This window comes from Neurospora tetrasperma (genome assembly GCF_000213175.1).
Source record: "Neurospora tetrasperma FGSC 2508 unplaced genomic scaffold NEUTE1scaffold_81, whole genome shotgun sequence".
Taxonomy (NCBI): Eukaryota; Fungi; Ascomycota; class Sordariomycetes; order Sordariales; family Sordariaceae; genus Neurospora; species Neurospora tetrasperma.
In genome coordinates this window covers 6634685-6651337 of record NW_009799179.1, presented here as the reverse complement: position 1 = coordinate 6651337, position 16653 = coordinate 6634685, and the positions used below count along the sequence as shown (strand labels likewise).

The 16653-nt window shown below is 52.1% G+C and overlaps 4 protein-coding genes across 4 annotated transcripts; 2 read left to right on the top strand and 2 right to left on the bottom strand.

The window, feature by feature from the left end:
* Positions 1-765: 765 nt before the first annotated feature.
* NEUTE1DRAFT_114870 (uncharacterized protein) lies at positions 766-1590 on the top strand (the record flags this gene model as incomplete). The annotated part of the gene is made up of 3 exons (XM_009858319.1): positions 766-835; positions 1144-1161; positions 1295-1590. 3 exons carry the CDS (start codon positions 766-768, stop codon positions 1588-1590), a joined length of 384 nt encoding a protein of 127 aa, XP_009856621.1.
* Positions 1591-1983: 393 nt separating this feature from the next.
* Positions 1984-4219, bottom strand: NEUTE1DRAFT_119028 (uncharacterized protein; the record flags this gene model as incomplete). Its single annotated transcript, XM_009858318.1, has 3 exons — positions 1984-3863; positions 3916-4004; positions 4185-4219. The coding sequence occupies one exon, from the start codon at positions 3744-3746 to the stop codon at positions 2247-2249; it is 1500 nt and encodes a 499-aa protein (XP_009856620.1).
* Positions 4220-5879: 1660 nt separating this feature from the next.
* NEUTE1DRAFT_126399 (uncharacterized protein) lies at positions 5880-8629 on the bottom strand (the record flags this gene model as incomplete). The annotated part of the gene is made up of 2 exons (XM_009858317.1): positions 5880-6924; positions 6994-8629. 2 exons carry the CDS (start codon positions 8627-8629, stop codon positions 6206-6208), a joined length of 2355 nt encoding a protein of 784 aa, XP_009856619.1.
* Positions 8630-13430: 4801 nt separating this feature from the next.
* Positions 13431-15746, top strand: NEUTE1DRAFT_119026 (uncharacterized protein; the record flags this gene model as incomplete). The annotated part of the gene is made up of 3 exons (XM_009858316.1): positions 13431-13614; positions 13832-15203; positions 15263-15746. 2 exons carry the CDS (start codon positions 13923-13925, stop codon positions 15317-15319), a joined length of 1338 nt encoding a protein of 445 aa, XP_009856618.1.
* Between the last annotated feature and the right edge of the window lie 907 nt (positions 15747-16653).

The following is a 16653-nucleotide window of genomic DNA, read 5'->3' as shown; positions in this document are numbered from 1 at the left end:
ATGTACGTTTCGTTACGCATTTAGCCGCTTTCTATTCTAACCGAACCTTCTTTTGCCCCAACTGCGACAGGAGGGACGGAAGTCGGAAAGGCGGGAAGTGGAAAGGAAATTAAGGCGTTCGAGACATTCTAGAATAAACACGGGATGCACGGCGGGGCGAAACATGGGACGGGAAGTCAAAACGCATATAGACACACACGGCTTGAGACGAGATGGAAGCGAAACGAACGATACATAAATAACCGAGCCAACGTCAGTGCGTACGTACCATCCATAACTAATGCACCGTTGTATTTCTAGACTACATATGTATCGAGCATCCCATTTATACAGGCGGTAGGTAATATACGAGAGTAAAGAGGAGGTGGGACATGACTTCCAACTTTATGATTCATTCGTTTGGTTGCCAGCTCAAGAGTTCAAATACAAGACGGGCCGTTTCCAACGTTTCGAACCGTTCTATATGAAAGTAGGTGGTAACGAGAGACAATCACGATAATATCGATAGTAGTACCAAGCACTACTACTTCATTGTTCACGGAGACACCGAAGTATCAAGCTTGGTTTGTCTGGTTGTGGGTGTGTTGTATTGCATTTGTGCATTCTTATTTTTCTTTCCGCTTCATTTTGACAATAGACGACGATCTTTCATGCATTCGTTGGATCTTTCTTACTTGACGCTGCATTTGCACTCCAGATAGAGAGTCTTCTCACATGAACTGCTTCTGAGTTATGTCAGAGCTGATAACATAACTGGTAGCGAAAATGCCCTCTTGGTGGTTTATGCAAGGGAGCGAGACGAGCTGGACGACGGAGGACTTCAATCATACAGACGGTAAGTAGGTATCTTCCAAGACTTTTGAATTGTTGTTACCTTGCAATATATCGGTAGAGGTACCTACTTTACCTACCTTTTGACCTCGCTGATAAACATCCGGTTCTTGATCGTTCCTTCCCCATAGGTAGTAGGTAATTTCCAGTTGAAGAAGAAGAATACAGTGAAATACGGAGCGAATCAACGCATCAACAGAAACAGAAACAGAAACAGTACCCAACGAAGGGTTTTCCTTCCTGTCGTCGTCGTTCTTGAGACCACGATGTTATTTTCTTATTCTCGTTTCCACCGAAACTTGGGCTTTACAGCCACGATACCCTTCTTGGGTAAGTACGTACAATGTCGAAGTGTGGTGTATGTACCTACTCTGTCACCACCCACTCGTTGAACCGTACGTAAATGGAGGTTATTTGAGAAGCAGGTAGGTAGAAAGATGACGGATTATTGTCGTTGATCTAGGCTATTTACCTTTTAGGAATAACAAGACCCGGGTACCTAGTCACAGAAGAAATACAGAGAGAGAGAGAGACGGACATTACAACATCAAGAACAGCGTTTTGATTCACCTCTCAACACAACACATCTCCGCAGCCTCAACCCATCCATCATCATCATACAACCAGCCTACATACCAGCATTTCCTGTTCTTTCCCTTAGTCTCAGCCTTCGACCTGGATCGTGTTCAATCGTCAAATGAGGACGAATGGAGCTACTCGAAGCCAAATCAATGTCACTTTTTCCATCCCCATGTTTGATTATTAAAAAGCCGTTTAGCACATTTCTTTCATCTCTCCTTTCCGAGTTCTCAAACCCCTCGGTTCTCCGAGACCCCAGTCCGTTGTGCCAGGCGACCCGACAGGAACATATAGACCGATATCCGGGAAAGACTTGAGACTTGTTGCTTGCTGTTTGCACGTTCCAGCTGTTTTTTCATTGATGTTTTTTTTTTTTTTTTTTTTTTTTCCCATGAGTGACATGACTAGATCGCATAGTATCTTGTCATCGTGAGAGAGTCCAAAAAAACGTGACTGAGCTTCTTGGTTGAGTGTCAAAAATAAGGTGTATGCGCCATTGTCAAGTTTACACTAATTTTGAGAGATGACGAAGAACAAGGTTTCGATCGGAGACAGATGAAAGCGCAGGCTTGACAACCATGAACCGAACAGACAACGTGTATTTTTAGACGACTACTCCATTTTGTAATTTGAACTTAATTACATCTTCATCTCCGCATAGTGATAAAGATATATCCGCCCCTTGTCATAGTCCGTAGCAAAACTGTCCTGGCCACCTATTTCATGACTACCCCAGATAATCTGCCTCTTTAATGAATGTGGAATCCACATGGTATCGACCATCCTCTCTTTCCTTCCTCCCTCGCCTCCACCTGTCCCTTGTCCACTCTGATTTCCTATTTCAGTATCTGCATTTCCTCAATCCTTTCTGGGGCAAACCCGTCCTTGTAGCGCTCCCACATCTTCTCCAGCTCCTTTACGTAAAGGCCGTGTAGCTGGTCAATCTCGCTTGTCTCCAGGTCGCTCTCGGCCCTCTTTGTAACCCGGATCGGTTTGCCAACGACAATGTTCAGCGGCCGGCGGTATGGCATCAGACCCACATCGTAGTTGAAAATGCCTCTTCCATGCAAAAACGGCAGAGTGAACTTGAGGGTTCGGAGCACAAACATCTGGAGCCTATGCAAGTACGGATGGCTCTTGGGACTGACCTGATCGTAGAGATCGTTCTCGCCAAATGCGAGCACGGGGACGATATCAGCGCCAGTGCGCATGGCCACCTTGACAAAGCCCTTGCGCTCGCCGAGCACGAGACGGAGTGTACCAGGTTGAGCCTCCAGTGATTCTCGAGCACCACCAATAACGATGGTGACAGCACGGCCCGCGCCGTGACCGTCAGTACCGCCGCGGCTGAGGATATTGGTGATTGACTCCTTCGAAACGGAGCGGAGGCCCATGCTAAGGATATAGTCGCGGTAAATCGGGATGCGGAAGTTACTGTCCAGGGTAAGCAGGCTGTTGGTAATCCCGGGAAATTTCTCAGAGAAACCGAGGGCTTCGGTGGCAAAAGCGGCGTAAGCGCCATGTGAGATGATGCCGTGGGGGTGATAACCAAAGATGTACTTCCTATCAGCGGGAAGATCGTGCGTCTTGTGCAGCTTAGCCGGGAAGTAGTCTGCAAAGAAGTGCCAGATTCGGGAGTGCCGGAACCTTTCTGAGCGGAAGCGCAACTTTCCATCGGATGCTGCTTTGCTGAGCAGCATATGAAGAAGATATGGGATAACCAATGGCCAAAGTAAAGGGATGGCGCACAGGAAGAAAAAGAAGGATACAGTAGTGGCAATAATCAGCGAGTGTAGCAGAACCGCCAGGGTCTGAAGTCTTCGCTGTAAAGGTATGTTAAATGGCGCAAATCTGATGCCGGCAGCCTGGTATGCGTTGGCTCTATCCCGCTCCATTTGTGCCCGCTCATTGTCGCTGCCCTCAAAATACAATGAAGGGTATTCGTCGTACAAGGCTTGTTTCTCTCGTCTGACGTCGTGGTCCGCATTGCTGGGCTCCTCTCGAGCTGTGTTGTCATGAATTGGGAGTACGGTCTTCTTGGAAGGCTTCTCGGCTGGTTCCTCGCGGGCACCCTCCTGCGGGAGATCTTCAACTCTTTCCTCTGTTCCCTCCTTCGTTCCACTCTCTTTCAAAGCATCCTTGAGAGCATCAGCATAATCAATACCGGTACTCGGCGCCGTTCCTGCCGTCTGCGAAACTTCTGTACGCGGAGTGTCCGTCTCGAGGACCCCATCGACTTGGGTGGAGGAAGGCGTAGCCGGGTTGGTAGTTGCTGGGTCTGAGATCGAAAAATCGGCGGACTCATCCGTCACCGCTCTCTTGTCCTTGTTTGACATCTTGGCCGGTTTTTCGTGGGAGGTTTTAGTGTTCAGTGATCCCAACGATGCGCTGGCGCTGGCGCTGGCAGTGGCGGTAGAATCAACACTGGTTGTTGAAGGTTTCAGGTCGGGTATCTGACGGATATTAGTGTGTGCGTGGTGAAACCCGAAGATTGAAGTCACTTACAGAAGTCTTGGTGTGTAGCTGTTTCTCCTTCTGATTCGCCGGGGTGCCGGAGGCCTGATCAGCAGAGGCTGAGGTCTGACCGTGACGAGCTGCGTGTTTATCGACCCCTTTTAGCACCGGTATCTCACTGGGAGCCGCTTTCTGGCTGTTCTTCTTATTTTTCTTGCCGGACTTCTTTCTGGACAGGGAACCGCTCCGCGGAGGACGGGGTCCAGAGGCGTCTGCCATGGCAAGATGTGTGATGGGAGTCCCAGTAGTTGATTACTTACCTCGGTAGAAAAGAAAATTAAGAGGCGGTCCTTGACTGAGGATGGACCAGACGGGTTTTGAGGCGTGGTCAGACTGCTCGGTGGCCGTAGCTGAGAGGTGCCTACAAGAAGGTACGGTGCAGAGTGGTGGTCAGATGTTCTTGAGTTGACGACTGCGGATGCTGTCACGCTTAGTAACGTATGGCGAGAAGTATTGACGCGCCTTCCTTGCTCATTCTACACTACAGTCAACATGGGACCTCAAGCATGCAGCAAGCCCAGCATGGGGCAGGCAGGAGAACGGGCAGGTGACAGTGGAGGGCAGGGACTTGACGACAAAGAAGCAGCGAGTGAGTGCGGCGAGGGGTTCTCCTGGTTTAGCAGCCATGATCCATGAAACGGGAGTAGGAAGCAGCTAGGTATCGATGACCGAGGAAGCTACTACGTAGTTTGACGAGGAAAGTTGGAAGGAGTTATGAATCGGTATTCTCACATCTCAATCAAAAGCGGGCATGGATGAATGAGAGGGAGCCCGCGAAAAAGAATTGACAAGTGTACAATGAGCAACGTACATACCTTTTTCTGACTTGGGACTTGACAGAGCAATCAATGTTCACATTCCATCAGTCTCTGTAGATGGGACCAGCCGAGGTGCTCGAGCGATGAGATGCCTGGTGGTTTGACAAAATGTGTAGGGCATGCATGCAATGGATGGCTTGATGTCTGGCAGCAGCGAGGGGTTGATGTTCGTGACGCTGTGGAGTCCCTGCCAGCATGTAGCTTTCGCGCATAGAGCTAACATATCATCTCATCTATTCCGTACTTTGCTGTTAGTAGTATACTTGTCAGATGTCTATGACGTTCTCGGGTGGGGTGATCTCGGCAGGGACCGAGGTCCCGAAAGCTCCCGTCCTGCCTGCTCGTTCCTTCCGGGAATGGCCCGGAGGCTGCACGACTTTCAAGCACCACCCCAAGGCAGAACAGCGAGCACTCTTTCTTCGGCCGCGTTTAGAGTTTTCAGATCATATTGTGCTACAGGCTCATGGACCCCTCTCCTCATCGTTATGATGCGCAAAGGAAGTCTTGACGCCTTGAGACAGAACATCATGATGAAGATGACGGCTATAAATTTACTGGATCTATCCAAGCGATCGATTTAGGCCAGAGCCTCAGAAAAGACAAGACCATGACCCATCTGTTTCAGCGACAGCATCTTGCACCTCAACCCCGACTAAGCGCAGTGGCCTTATAGTGGACATTACCGTACACGTGTATACATACATGCCTTCCATAACCATGCAATGCGGTTGAACGGTAAGATGCACTTTGAGATCAGGCAGCATTCATACGATAGATACTTGTTTATTCTTCCTCCCGACACTTTTGCGTTCCGCTGCCCCATCTGTGTTGTCCCAAATTTATTCACTAACAGTGGTCCTTGCCTAAAGCCCAATGCCATAAACCTCGTTTGCACATTACAAAAAACTTCTTAGCAGAAGCAAAGCATAACACGCTTATTAGACGGACAGACGGATAGCCTCAACTGCATCATGCCTCACCTCGGCATGAACTCAACGTGGGCTACGACCATCAAACCGCGCTTATGTTGTTGATTGCCCTTTAGGAGCTATCCTCCCGCCATGTAAGGATTATCGAAGCCAGGCGTGTGCCAGTGACACCACCATCTACTAGGATGAAACAGCCGAAGCCGAAAAGCAAAAGCAACACTTGCGAACTGATTCTAGACTCCGGACCAGACGCCGCGTGAACTACGTGAAGCCTATCAAAACGCCATGCCGGCCACCTAACCCCCAACCTAGAAAAGATACGAGTCCCGCCTTTCTAATAAGCATATTGCCGGAGTCGAAAACTGACAGGTCCGACCGGACACTCGACTTATTCCCCACTCGTATATCCTCCATGTTGCCTTTGTCCGTGTCCATATAGAAATGAATGGATTGTCACTTTCCGGTGACGCCAATCATGTGCTGAATCCATGCCTCACTCGCCCAAGCAGCGACCTCCGGAGCGAGTTCGCGTTCCTATTGCTGTGCTGCAGGCGGGGGTTCTTGCGTCTCGGTAGAGACGTGTTGTTGCTGGTGCTCTGGCTGATGATGTTGTTGCTGATGCTCTGGCTGGTGTCCTGGCTGGTGCTCTGATTGGGGTTCAGGCTGGTGCTCGGGTTGGTGTTCAGATTGGTGTTGCTGCTGATGGCCCTGCTGATGCTCTTGCTGATGCTGAGGTAGGTGCTCTTGAAGATTGGCTTCTTGATTTTCCTGGTGATGATGTTCTGGTTGATGGTGGAGTTGGTGTTGCTGCTGATGTTGATGCTGCTGCTGTTGCCGGAGCGCCGTGACCTCGGCAGTCAGGACAGAAATGTGCTGTTCATGATTGGTACACTTGGCCGTCAGATTTGTTAGAGTCTGGTTCAAAGAAGAAATATGTTGCTCATATGTGTTGATCTTGGCCACTAGCTCGGCACTGTTTTGATTCAAAACAGAGATATGTTGCTCGTGTGAGTTAAGCTTAGCTGTCAGCTCGGTATTGGTTTGGCTTGTTGCCTCCACCATAGACTGCAAGTGTTTGAACTTGTCCTCCATGTGCTGCACGTACGACCATACACCTTGCTCACCAGCGGCGAAAAGGTTGTTGCCGTCGACCATGCCGGGCCTACTAGGTCCAGGAGGTCCGCCCGAAGCGCGGTTCCGTCCACGAGCGGCCGTTTGTTGGGTTGCCGGAGAAGTAGGCGCACTAGTGTTGCCTTGGGACGGGTCTCGGTCAGCAGGAGGGTATTGGGAAAGCCAGGCTTGTTCGGCCGCTGGTGACATACCGTGAGATGGCAGTGATAACCCAGAAGCTGGAGCTTGTTCCGCTGGTCTGAAATGGGGCTGCTGAGGTGCTGCTCGTTGACGCGTAAGAGCATCGTGACCAAGCGCGGTGGGCTGAGCTGTCCCCGGACTCAGAGGTTTGGGACTCTCCGTCATCCCAGTCTGCGAATACATGGTCGTGCCACCCGAGCTAAGGGGTATCGATGATATGCTGGTGTGAGGAGTGTGGTTGTTGGGCACGCTTGGAGAAGTGGGCGGGCCAGTAGACCCGCGATCAACGTTTGGAGGATATAGACCGCCAGGTCGGGGACCTGCGGGGGGATAAGTGCTCGAGTGAGCAGCATAACCATCGGGAGCCGTTTGGCCGGGTACATGTTGGGCTTTGATGGCCGGCAAACTTAGACGACGGCGCTCCTCCTCCGCTGCAGCGAGTTCACCCTCAGCAGCACCCTCATACATAACATTCGACAGCCCTGATTCATCTGCTCCGGTCGGGTTCACACTATCGTAATCCTCATCTCCGAAATTTCCCATACTAGGCCTGCGACCGGCACAACCGCCAGCTCCTTTACTGTGTCTCGCCAACGCATCCCCACGAGCAAACTTCCTATCGCACTTTGGACATATGTGCGGCTTCTCGCCCGTGTGGAGTTTGCTGTGCCGCTTAAGATCGTGTAATCTTCGAAACCTCATCTGGCACGTGGAGCAAACATAGGGTTTTTCTTGGCTATGAGTGAGCAGATGGCTTTTGAGGTTGTGGTGTCTAGTAAACTCGGTGGAGCAGTAGGGGCACTTGTGCTTCTTTGAGCCTGGTGACCGAGGCGTCACATCCGCACCCTGAGCATTCGGCATGGGCATACTCATTCCTCGAAGAGGAGGGGCCGGTGCTGACATAGGAGTGCCGTGCGGAAGGACTCCGGGATAGGACAGTGATGATGGAGGTTTATCCTGAGGTTCCATCTGCGCATCAGGCTGTGGCGCGTAAAGCCGTTGATCCTCCCGGGAGTCGACGTCCATGGGCACAGGACTATTGACTACCTCGCCTGACGCGTTGGCAAGACTGGGGGCGCTCGGTGCGCTTGGCTGGTTGACACCTTTGAGTTCATTGGTAACCACGGTTGGCGCTGGGATAGTAACGGCACTCAGTGCCCTAGCAGCAGCATCGGCGGCAGCATCCAGACTCGACAATGGCGGAACGCTTGGCGCGTCGGGTGGTCGAGCCAAACCCGACGGCGCTCCGGACATGAGGTCGGCCAGAGGGCTATGGGTCAGGTTTTCGGATGCTGCCACTGATTCAACATGGTGCTCCTCATCTCGTCGGCGTCTCTCCTCATCATGATCGGTGGTACCATTTAGGGAGGGCGGAGGCGACCTGGCAAAGCCGACCAAGCGGGCGATTTTGGAAGGGGACAGGTCGCCAGGAGAAGATGATTCTACCGAATCCGGCGATGGCGGGGTCTCCTCACGAGACCTCTTGAGCGACTTGGCCCGGGAAATCTCGGCGGCGAGAGCGAAGGCGGCGTCGGATGTGGCTGTCGGCGGTGCTTCTGGGGCGGACGAGGCTGCCGCGAGCTGTGAAGTAGCGCGTGTCGCGAGAGGTGTCTCGGTCGCCGCGAGATGCCCTTTTTCCGAAGCCATAAGGTCGCCCGAAACTCTAGACGACGTCGCTTGAAGCCGTCCAATCGAAGGTTTAGGTGGTCCAAATAAATATATGGATACACTGCTATCACGCTTTAGGCTCACCGTCGTCCAGGCAGCATCACCAAGTGATGATGTGTTGGAGGCTTTGATGTGTGGCTGGAGAGCGTGGCGAGAGCTCTCTAAGTTGGAGACTCGCGGCGCGGCTTGTTGGAGGAGTCGTGGATAAGTAGTCAGTGGCGGTTCGTTAAAAGCACCGACTGGAACCGGCAGATGATGGGCCACGTCAATGGGTGGGATGGTGATCTAGACAGAGGATGCAATGGCTACAGCTGGCAATCGACTGAAGCTCAAAGATCGAACGTATTGATGGCAAGAGCACGCTGTATTTAGGGAGAGGTGGAGGTGGAATCCAGAGCTGGGGGTGCTTCCAAAGTGGTGAGCCTCATGCCAGCGGTTGAGAGGAAAGGCTGTGCCGGGGGACCGCGGGGAGGAAGGGAAAAAAAATGGGCTGGGTTGTGTGGAGGTGCACGGGCTGACAGCCGACCGCCAAGAGGCAATAAATGGCCGTAGTTCCAAGACTGCTTTCTGTCCAATAAGGCTTGATCGACAGCTGCCCGCCATGCTTTTCCAGCTGTCTTCTGTAGCCTTGGTGTGTTTGGCTGCATGTGCGCACCACCGTGATCTCACCCGCCCCCCCCATCTCAATCGTTGCTCAGCTCTTCCACCACCGATCATCCAGCCAATTGGTCTCACATAAAAACTAGCCATCTCATTTACTCGAACATGGCTTCATCCAGCACATCACTGATTAGATATATCTCTTTACTGGCATTGCGCTTCATTAGACACAGCTATCCAATTTCTCCAAGCTCTTAGCTACTCGGCACTCCAGCTGCTCAAGTGGGCCCATTGGATGAGCAGTCATTGAACGCCGACAGACTGGACGTCAGTCCTTTGCGACGGTGTTTCGAGCAAGCGTCCACGGCTGACAACAAGCTCAAATGGCAGGTCTATGCAGGCCTCCTTTCTGAATCGCCAACCGTAGCTCGAAGCTGCAAGCGGGAGAGGTCAAGATCATTCATCGGTTACGGCTGAACGGTGGCTGTGTTGCTTCGTGTTCGAATCCTCGGCTGAACACCACCAAATTCCACCCACGCCGCCGAGGCGCCACTAAGAAGTATCGCGAGATCAAGTGGCGCAGGCATCCGGGTAACGTAATCTTATTACTTGAATTGGGATTGTGTAGCTTGGAGTATGCCTCCACCGCCTGAACGATATTGAACACAACCAGGCTGCCTGTCTCAAGACCGACTTTGAGTGATGTTTTTATCTGAATCCTTTCTTCAGATATCCGTGAGAGGTGCCGTCACCAATGTCACAGATCACTTAATAACTAACTGCTCGCTGTGCGACATAAGCCAGATGTTCGGCGGTCAGCTACACAGTAGACGTCGGCTCGATAAAGAGCCGCTTCTCTCTTTCTGCTGATTGTAACTGTCATACGAAGCAGTCGTCTCTCTGCCATCCAAAAGGTGGACGTCAGGAATGGCCTAACCACATCAAATCGAGTTTGATACAATGGTAGACCTACCATCTGCAACTCCTGATAGTGTCTTGGAGTCAACGCCCCGAGAACGTTTACCTGCCCACTTTCGCTACTCTTCTGCTCCGTTGGACACTCAATGGACGGTTTAATGTTCAAGCTGCCTTAAAGAATGCCAAGAATGCCTGCTCATGCGGAGGGTTAACACAAATGCAGAGGGAGGGTGAGTGCTTTTCAGTCAATACAACTGTCAGCTTGAAGACAGCATGTGGATCTGAGGAAGCGGAAGCAATAGCGTCTTTTCTTCCATGCTTGTGACTCTGGAGCTCTAGCTATTCACTTGTGCCCCCGACCAATGAAGTTCACTGACAAATTCTAAATGCACTCAACTGATCAGCAATAATGAGTGGATCAGTAAGGATCAAGTTTCTTCAAAGTTGGTAGCTCTTCTGCGTTCTGACAATCTGGCCCCCGGCCCCAATATCGAGTGCTCAGAGATGATGATCGGCAAACATAAGACTGGCCAGACTCGGTCCGGGTAGTTTTTGTATCGGGACAACAATGCGGGATGTATCCGATCATAATCTGGGGTCTGGTTATCTTCACAAGGCCGATCACTCTCGTATCTTCATCGCTTCGACGAGCAAAGATCTTGTCATCGTTCATGCAAATGTCAAACAGACATCGATCCATCAATGACATATTCTGTGCTGATGATAGTGGGAACAGACAGCTCCTCATCTCCCCTGCTAGCACGACACTTGTTCTTCGATCGATCGTTCGTGGCTCGGGCCACTCCTAGCATTCCTGACGACCTGGAGATTGGTTTGTTGGGCTATCATCTGGGCCATCGTATTCAGCGTTCCAGTATCGCGATCTGTTGAGACTTGGTGCAGCCTCTCAATTTCCACTGGGTACCAGGTCGGCGTGATGCAGTGGAATGTTCGTGGCATCCGGATGTATTCCAACGGTTGCTATAACAGTCCAACAACACCGCTCACATGGACAGGCGTTCAGCCGAGATTAGGGGTTTAATCAACCCAAAGCTGGAGCGAGAGATGGGCCGCAGGGTTTATAAGAGGGTGATAAGATAACGGCACATTTTTAACTTTGCTCTGGTGTTGAGCGTCCAGCCAAAAGCTTGATAGCCATCCATCGAAAGATACCTAAACATAGTATACGCCGGGATGTATTGGCCCGTGCGATTTAAGGACAGGGAAACGCTTGAGGCAATGCATGAAAGAGCAGCCTTTCATAACAGAGAAGGAAAAAAGGAACGCAGTGTCCAGCAGAACAGCGTCGTCGTCAAGCAAAAATTCGATGTTTCGACTTAAGGCAAGATAAAGAAACAACAGGAACACACATACCGAGCTTATGGTGATCGTGCCTGGATTCGTCCGATGTCACGTCGTGAGATTTCCTGCTCGCAATGTGCCTGTCATCCGAGCTGTATTCTCATGCAGCTGAACCGCAGGGTCTGTTCACAACCGCACTGACCGCTGTCATCTCTCCTTTTCGGACAACTACCTCACGTCGACAGGTCTGCAACAACAAGTGGCCAAGATCTCTCACCAGAAGTCTTGGAACTCGTACAGTAGCACCGTCTTCTATCAGCAAGATGTTCTAAGAAAAGGGAAGCGAAAACACAACCTGACGAGGTTGTTGCTGGATCGTAAATCGACCCACCCTTCCCATCCTGCCCAGTGCCCACTAAGGCGAAGCCAGCTTGCTAATGCACCCTAAACCATAGCAGGTTAGTCAGGAACAGAAACCTGCGACACTACACTAATTCAGCAGGGATTCAATTGACGATAAACGGGATCAGGCCAAACCGCGCTGCCTATCTGGGTCACTCCTGGGGACAGTTGCCCGCCTAGTTGGAGCATATGGGAGAAGGCCGAGGGCAGCAGTGATTAGCACAATCTCCGGAGCCGCCTTTTCCAGGCATGGAACGGACAATGCCATCGGACAACAGCCCAGAGAATGATTCTCGGCGTGATGTGCTGCGACTGCCGCTGCCGGCCGGGGAGGACAGAAACACAATTCTCGGCACTTCCAAGTGACGGGAGACAGGTCGGCAAGGCCTTGGTTCCATTGTCTGGGTGCAACTGGGGAGAGCCGGGAAGCCCTGACTTTTATACGAAGCAGAGTTACATACGTAGCTACCTAGACTTTGCCGTGTGCCCTTCCTTCTCTTGCATCGAAGGGTGGCGTTAGAGGAATTCACTACATATATAGCCGGGGTACATATGTCCACGTCATCATCGTGCTTGCGCGGCCGCAGGGGCAGTGGCACAGCGCAATGAATGAAACAAACATCGAAGCGGTGGAAAGTTGCTGATGGATGGCGTCCTCTTCTCATCGTAGTGGAAAAATAGAAGCCTCTGGCCAATCTTGGCCAATCTCCAGTTTCCTCCATCCCCCTGTCGTCCATGAGAGGGTGGCCTCTGCTCATCTCCTCCCCTGTTGATGCTGCGCAAAGACCCTGGCACTCAACAGCTTTCGCCAATCACAGCGAGTGGTTCCTGAATTCTCTCTCGGCAAAATCCAATGCCTGCACGTGCGTTCCTGAGAGGTTCCTGGTTCCTGTGCCTTGCAGTGTTACCGCAGCCGCTCTGGTTGACACACACACACACACACACACACACACACACACACAAAGACAATGGGACATTGTTGTGCTAGGTAGCTGCCACTTTCCTCCCGTGGCATCAATATATCTCCTGGTTCCCTAGAAGCGCAAATCGACAAGGAAGAAGGGATCTCCAGTGGTTATCCTGCGGTCCGGCGGGATAATGGCGGGCGCGTCGGGTCCAGGGCAGGTGGCCGAGCTGGCAGACGACGGAAGCCAGCTAGACCACCCAGACGGCGAATCGGCGAGGGCCCTGGTTGTGGTTCCCCAGACACTGCATGTCTCTGGCAGGAAGCGTCTAGGGGTGCCTTGTCACGGTCTCTTCATTTCGCTCGAGTCACGTTGCTTTTCCGCCCGGCGGATATGGGGCCCTTTGGAGCCCTTTGCCAGAAAGAGTCTTGCCCCGTTCCACTGCAGTGCAGCCCACCTTCCTGCCCACCGCTCGCTTCGCACGCCTTCGTACTGTGTGTACCACGCTCGTTAGTAAGTGTAGTGCAGTGCAGGGTTCTAGGTCTGCAGTCCAAGGGGGTCACAACAGTCGCTAGCAGTGTACATACACTACTTGAGCTCGCCTCCTCCACTTTCTCTTGCTCCGTTTCTTTCACTCCCTTGGACGGTTCCTTCAACTTGGTTGTTTCCACCTCCACATCATCGGCGCCCTTTCGCTTTTTTTTTTGCGATCAGGATTTCCATCCAACAGAGAGTCTTCGATTCTCTACCACATTCTTTTGGAACCACAGCGGTGTCACTCTTTTAGAAATTCGGATCAGGCTGTTGTCTAGTACAGACGCCCATCCAGACCAGCAGGTGAGTAGCTCAGCAAAATGTTTAACCTCAATCCACTCTACGGCGCGGAAGGGACCAGGTGTGCCTTGTGGATGATCTCAGACAATGGTGATCTTTTATCGAGATCAGCCTTTATTTTTCTTTGTTTCGCCTCAAAGAGATCCACGAAGGGTTCAGCGCCAGCCCGGGCAGTATCCAAGTTGGAAAACAAAGACTGACAGGGACGGTCGATGATTAGCAAGCATTCACTTTCCTGTAAATAAAAGCCGTTACACAAACACCAGAAACCCTGTCCTCGACAACATCATTCCGCTTCAAAAACAGCGAAAATGAAGGGAGTTATTGGACTCGCCCTCGCGGCCGCCGTTTCCGGTGTCGTCGCCCAGCCTCACAACCACCACGGTCACCACCACGCCAAGAAGCACGCTCACGCCGGTATTGACAAGCGCGCCGATGGTACTGTCGTGGTCACCGAGGTCGTTCAGGGCCCCACTGTCGTCGAGTATGTCCTAGACGGCAAGAAGGTCGATGCCAATGAGGCGGAGAAGGGCATCAAGGAGGGTGATTATGTCGTCCTTGGCTCATCCAAGCCTTCGTTCGTCGCCCCCCCGCCCGTTGTCTCGACCTCGAAGGCTAGCATCCCTGGCGGTGCCCTGTTTCTCGAGCTGACTAGCTCTATGTCCACGTCCACGTCTACGTCCACGTCTACCTCATCGTCCACCACTTCGAGCACCCCGACCACCTCCTCGAGCCCCATTCCCAGCTCGACCTCCAGCGAGCCCCCCGCTGCCACCTCGTCGGCGGCTTCTGAGAACCTCTCTGGCGGTGGACTTGACAGCGAGTTCCCCAGCGGTAAGATCAGATGCGATCATTTTCCCAGCGATTACGGCGCCCTCGGCGTTGACTGGCTCAACTTGTCTGGATGGACCACTCTTGCCAAGGTTGGCAAGCTCATGAAGGGCGTGGCCATCAACAACTACGAGCAGCCAATCAGCGGCCCATGCCAGCCGGGCATGCTGTGCTCGTATGCCTGCCCTCCGGGCTACCAGAAGACTCAGTGGCCTGAGGACTCCCAAGGTGCCACTGGTCAGTCTATCGGTGGTCTCTACTGCAACAGCGACGGCTTCCTTGAGCTCACGCGTGCGAGCCACCCCACCCTTTGCGAGCAGGGTGCCGGCGGTGTTTATGTCAAGAACATGCTCCCCAAGAGCGCTGCCATCTGCCGTACCGACTATCCCGGCAACGAGGCCATGGTCATTCCTCTCGAGACCAACCCCGGCGGCCAGTACCCTCTCACCAACCCTGTGTCTTCTTCCTACTACAAGTGGAAGGGCCAGTCCACCACCGCTCAGTACTATGTCAACAACATGGGCATTCCTGTCGACGATGCTTGCACCTGGAATTCCAAGTCCTGCCCCGACTGCGCCGGTAACTGGGCGCCTGTCAACGTTGGTGTTGGCAAGAGTGACGATGGCATTACTTATATCTCCATCTTCCCCAACGCCCCCACTACCGACGCCATCCTCAACTTCGACATGGAGATCCAGGGTGATATTTCTGGAGAGTGCTGGCTCAAGAACGGCAAATACTCTGGCAGCAATGGCTGCACGGTATGTTTTGCAAAATTTTGGCCCCTTACGATACCGCAAATTACTAACAGGTTGGATAGGTTGGCCTCAGTGAGGGTGGCACTGCTACCGTTGTCCTTAAGCCCCGTGGCGATTAAATGTGGTCAGTATGAAGATGTGATGAGACGTGAAATGGGTTTGGGTGGTTTACATATATATGTATATGCTGGATTTCTTTACCTCGTCGTTCTGCGCCAGCCTAGGCAGCAGAGTGACCGGGGTCCTTTTATATCATCACTTTGGGGAGGTTTTTATTCGTTTTTGGGCCCGGCCAGCCTTGACAATCTAGAAAGAGGGTAGGGCTATAGAGAGTCTCGCCGAATTTGGGTGACAGTTCTTCATAATCTTAGATGTGTATATTTGCTACTTGCTGGTTGGGCATTTTGGATGGATGGAGACATGAGACTTGGGTACGTAGTTAGAAGACCAGAAGCTTTTGACGGCTCACCCGGCTCAGCTCCATGCAGCGTACGATGTAGTGTACTTGAGGGAGGCAAAGCAATGAAGTTCTGATTTTGATCGCGATTTCCCTCCTCTTTTTTTTTTTTTTTTTTTTTTTTTTTTTTTTTTTCACCCTCCCCTTTCCAGAGTTGGTTCTCGATAAAGTCTTTGTTGTATAATCTATGCTTTACCATTGTGATTGTGTAACCGTGCGAGAACTATGGAGGAACGGATCGAATGGTAGGGAAGACAAAGGGTGAAAACTGTGATGGAGTTGTACATATTTGGTGGCTGGCTGTTTACTGGATTCGATTCTCGTGTTTTTGGCTGAGTGATACAAGCAGAGGAGGTATGGTGGTGGTGGTGGTGGTATTCCGGATGCCTGGAGTAGGGTGTCCACCTAGGTCGGAGCGCCCAAAAGATGGGATTCGTCTCAATGCTCGTTGGGCCTGGAAGCGCTGCCCGTGCGGGCCGTTGGAGCTTCCCTTCCACTTCTTGCTTCCGTTGTGTACTGAAGGTTTTGATCGCAGTGGAATTCCAGGCTGGAGAAGCGCTCCGCTGCGCGATCTGCAACATGGAACCAACAGCGGATGAAAGGCTGACGCGGAGGCCAAAGGGAAGTGGCGCGAACCAGGCGTGATGGGGCCCGACCCTCCCCCGACTGCTATCCGAACTTGTGGCGAGCCGCTCCCCAAACTGACAAGCAGGCGTCTCAGCTTGCGGCACAGGCGAGACAGGCAACAGGACAGCACAGACAAGTTGCTTCACACTAGTCAGGACCACATTCTCGTCCCATCCGTCTTCTTGTCATATGCAGTACCAGGTTTTCGCAATCAACCACTACCAGTAGAGCTTCGTATACCTAACTTTTCATCCCACTGCTGCGTACCGATCGCCGTTTTGCTATCCGTAGGTGACACAGCCCCCGACTGCCTGACAGCGTCACGGCGATGCCCCTCTCTGACCCACCTTAAGTAGCTAGCTTGGATGT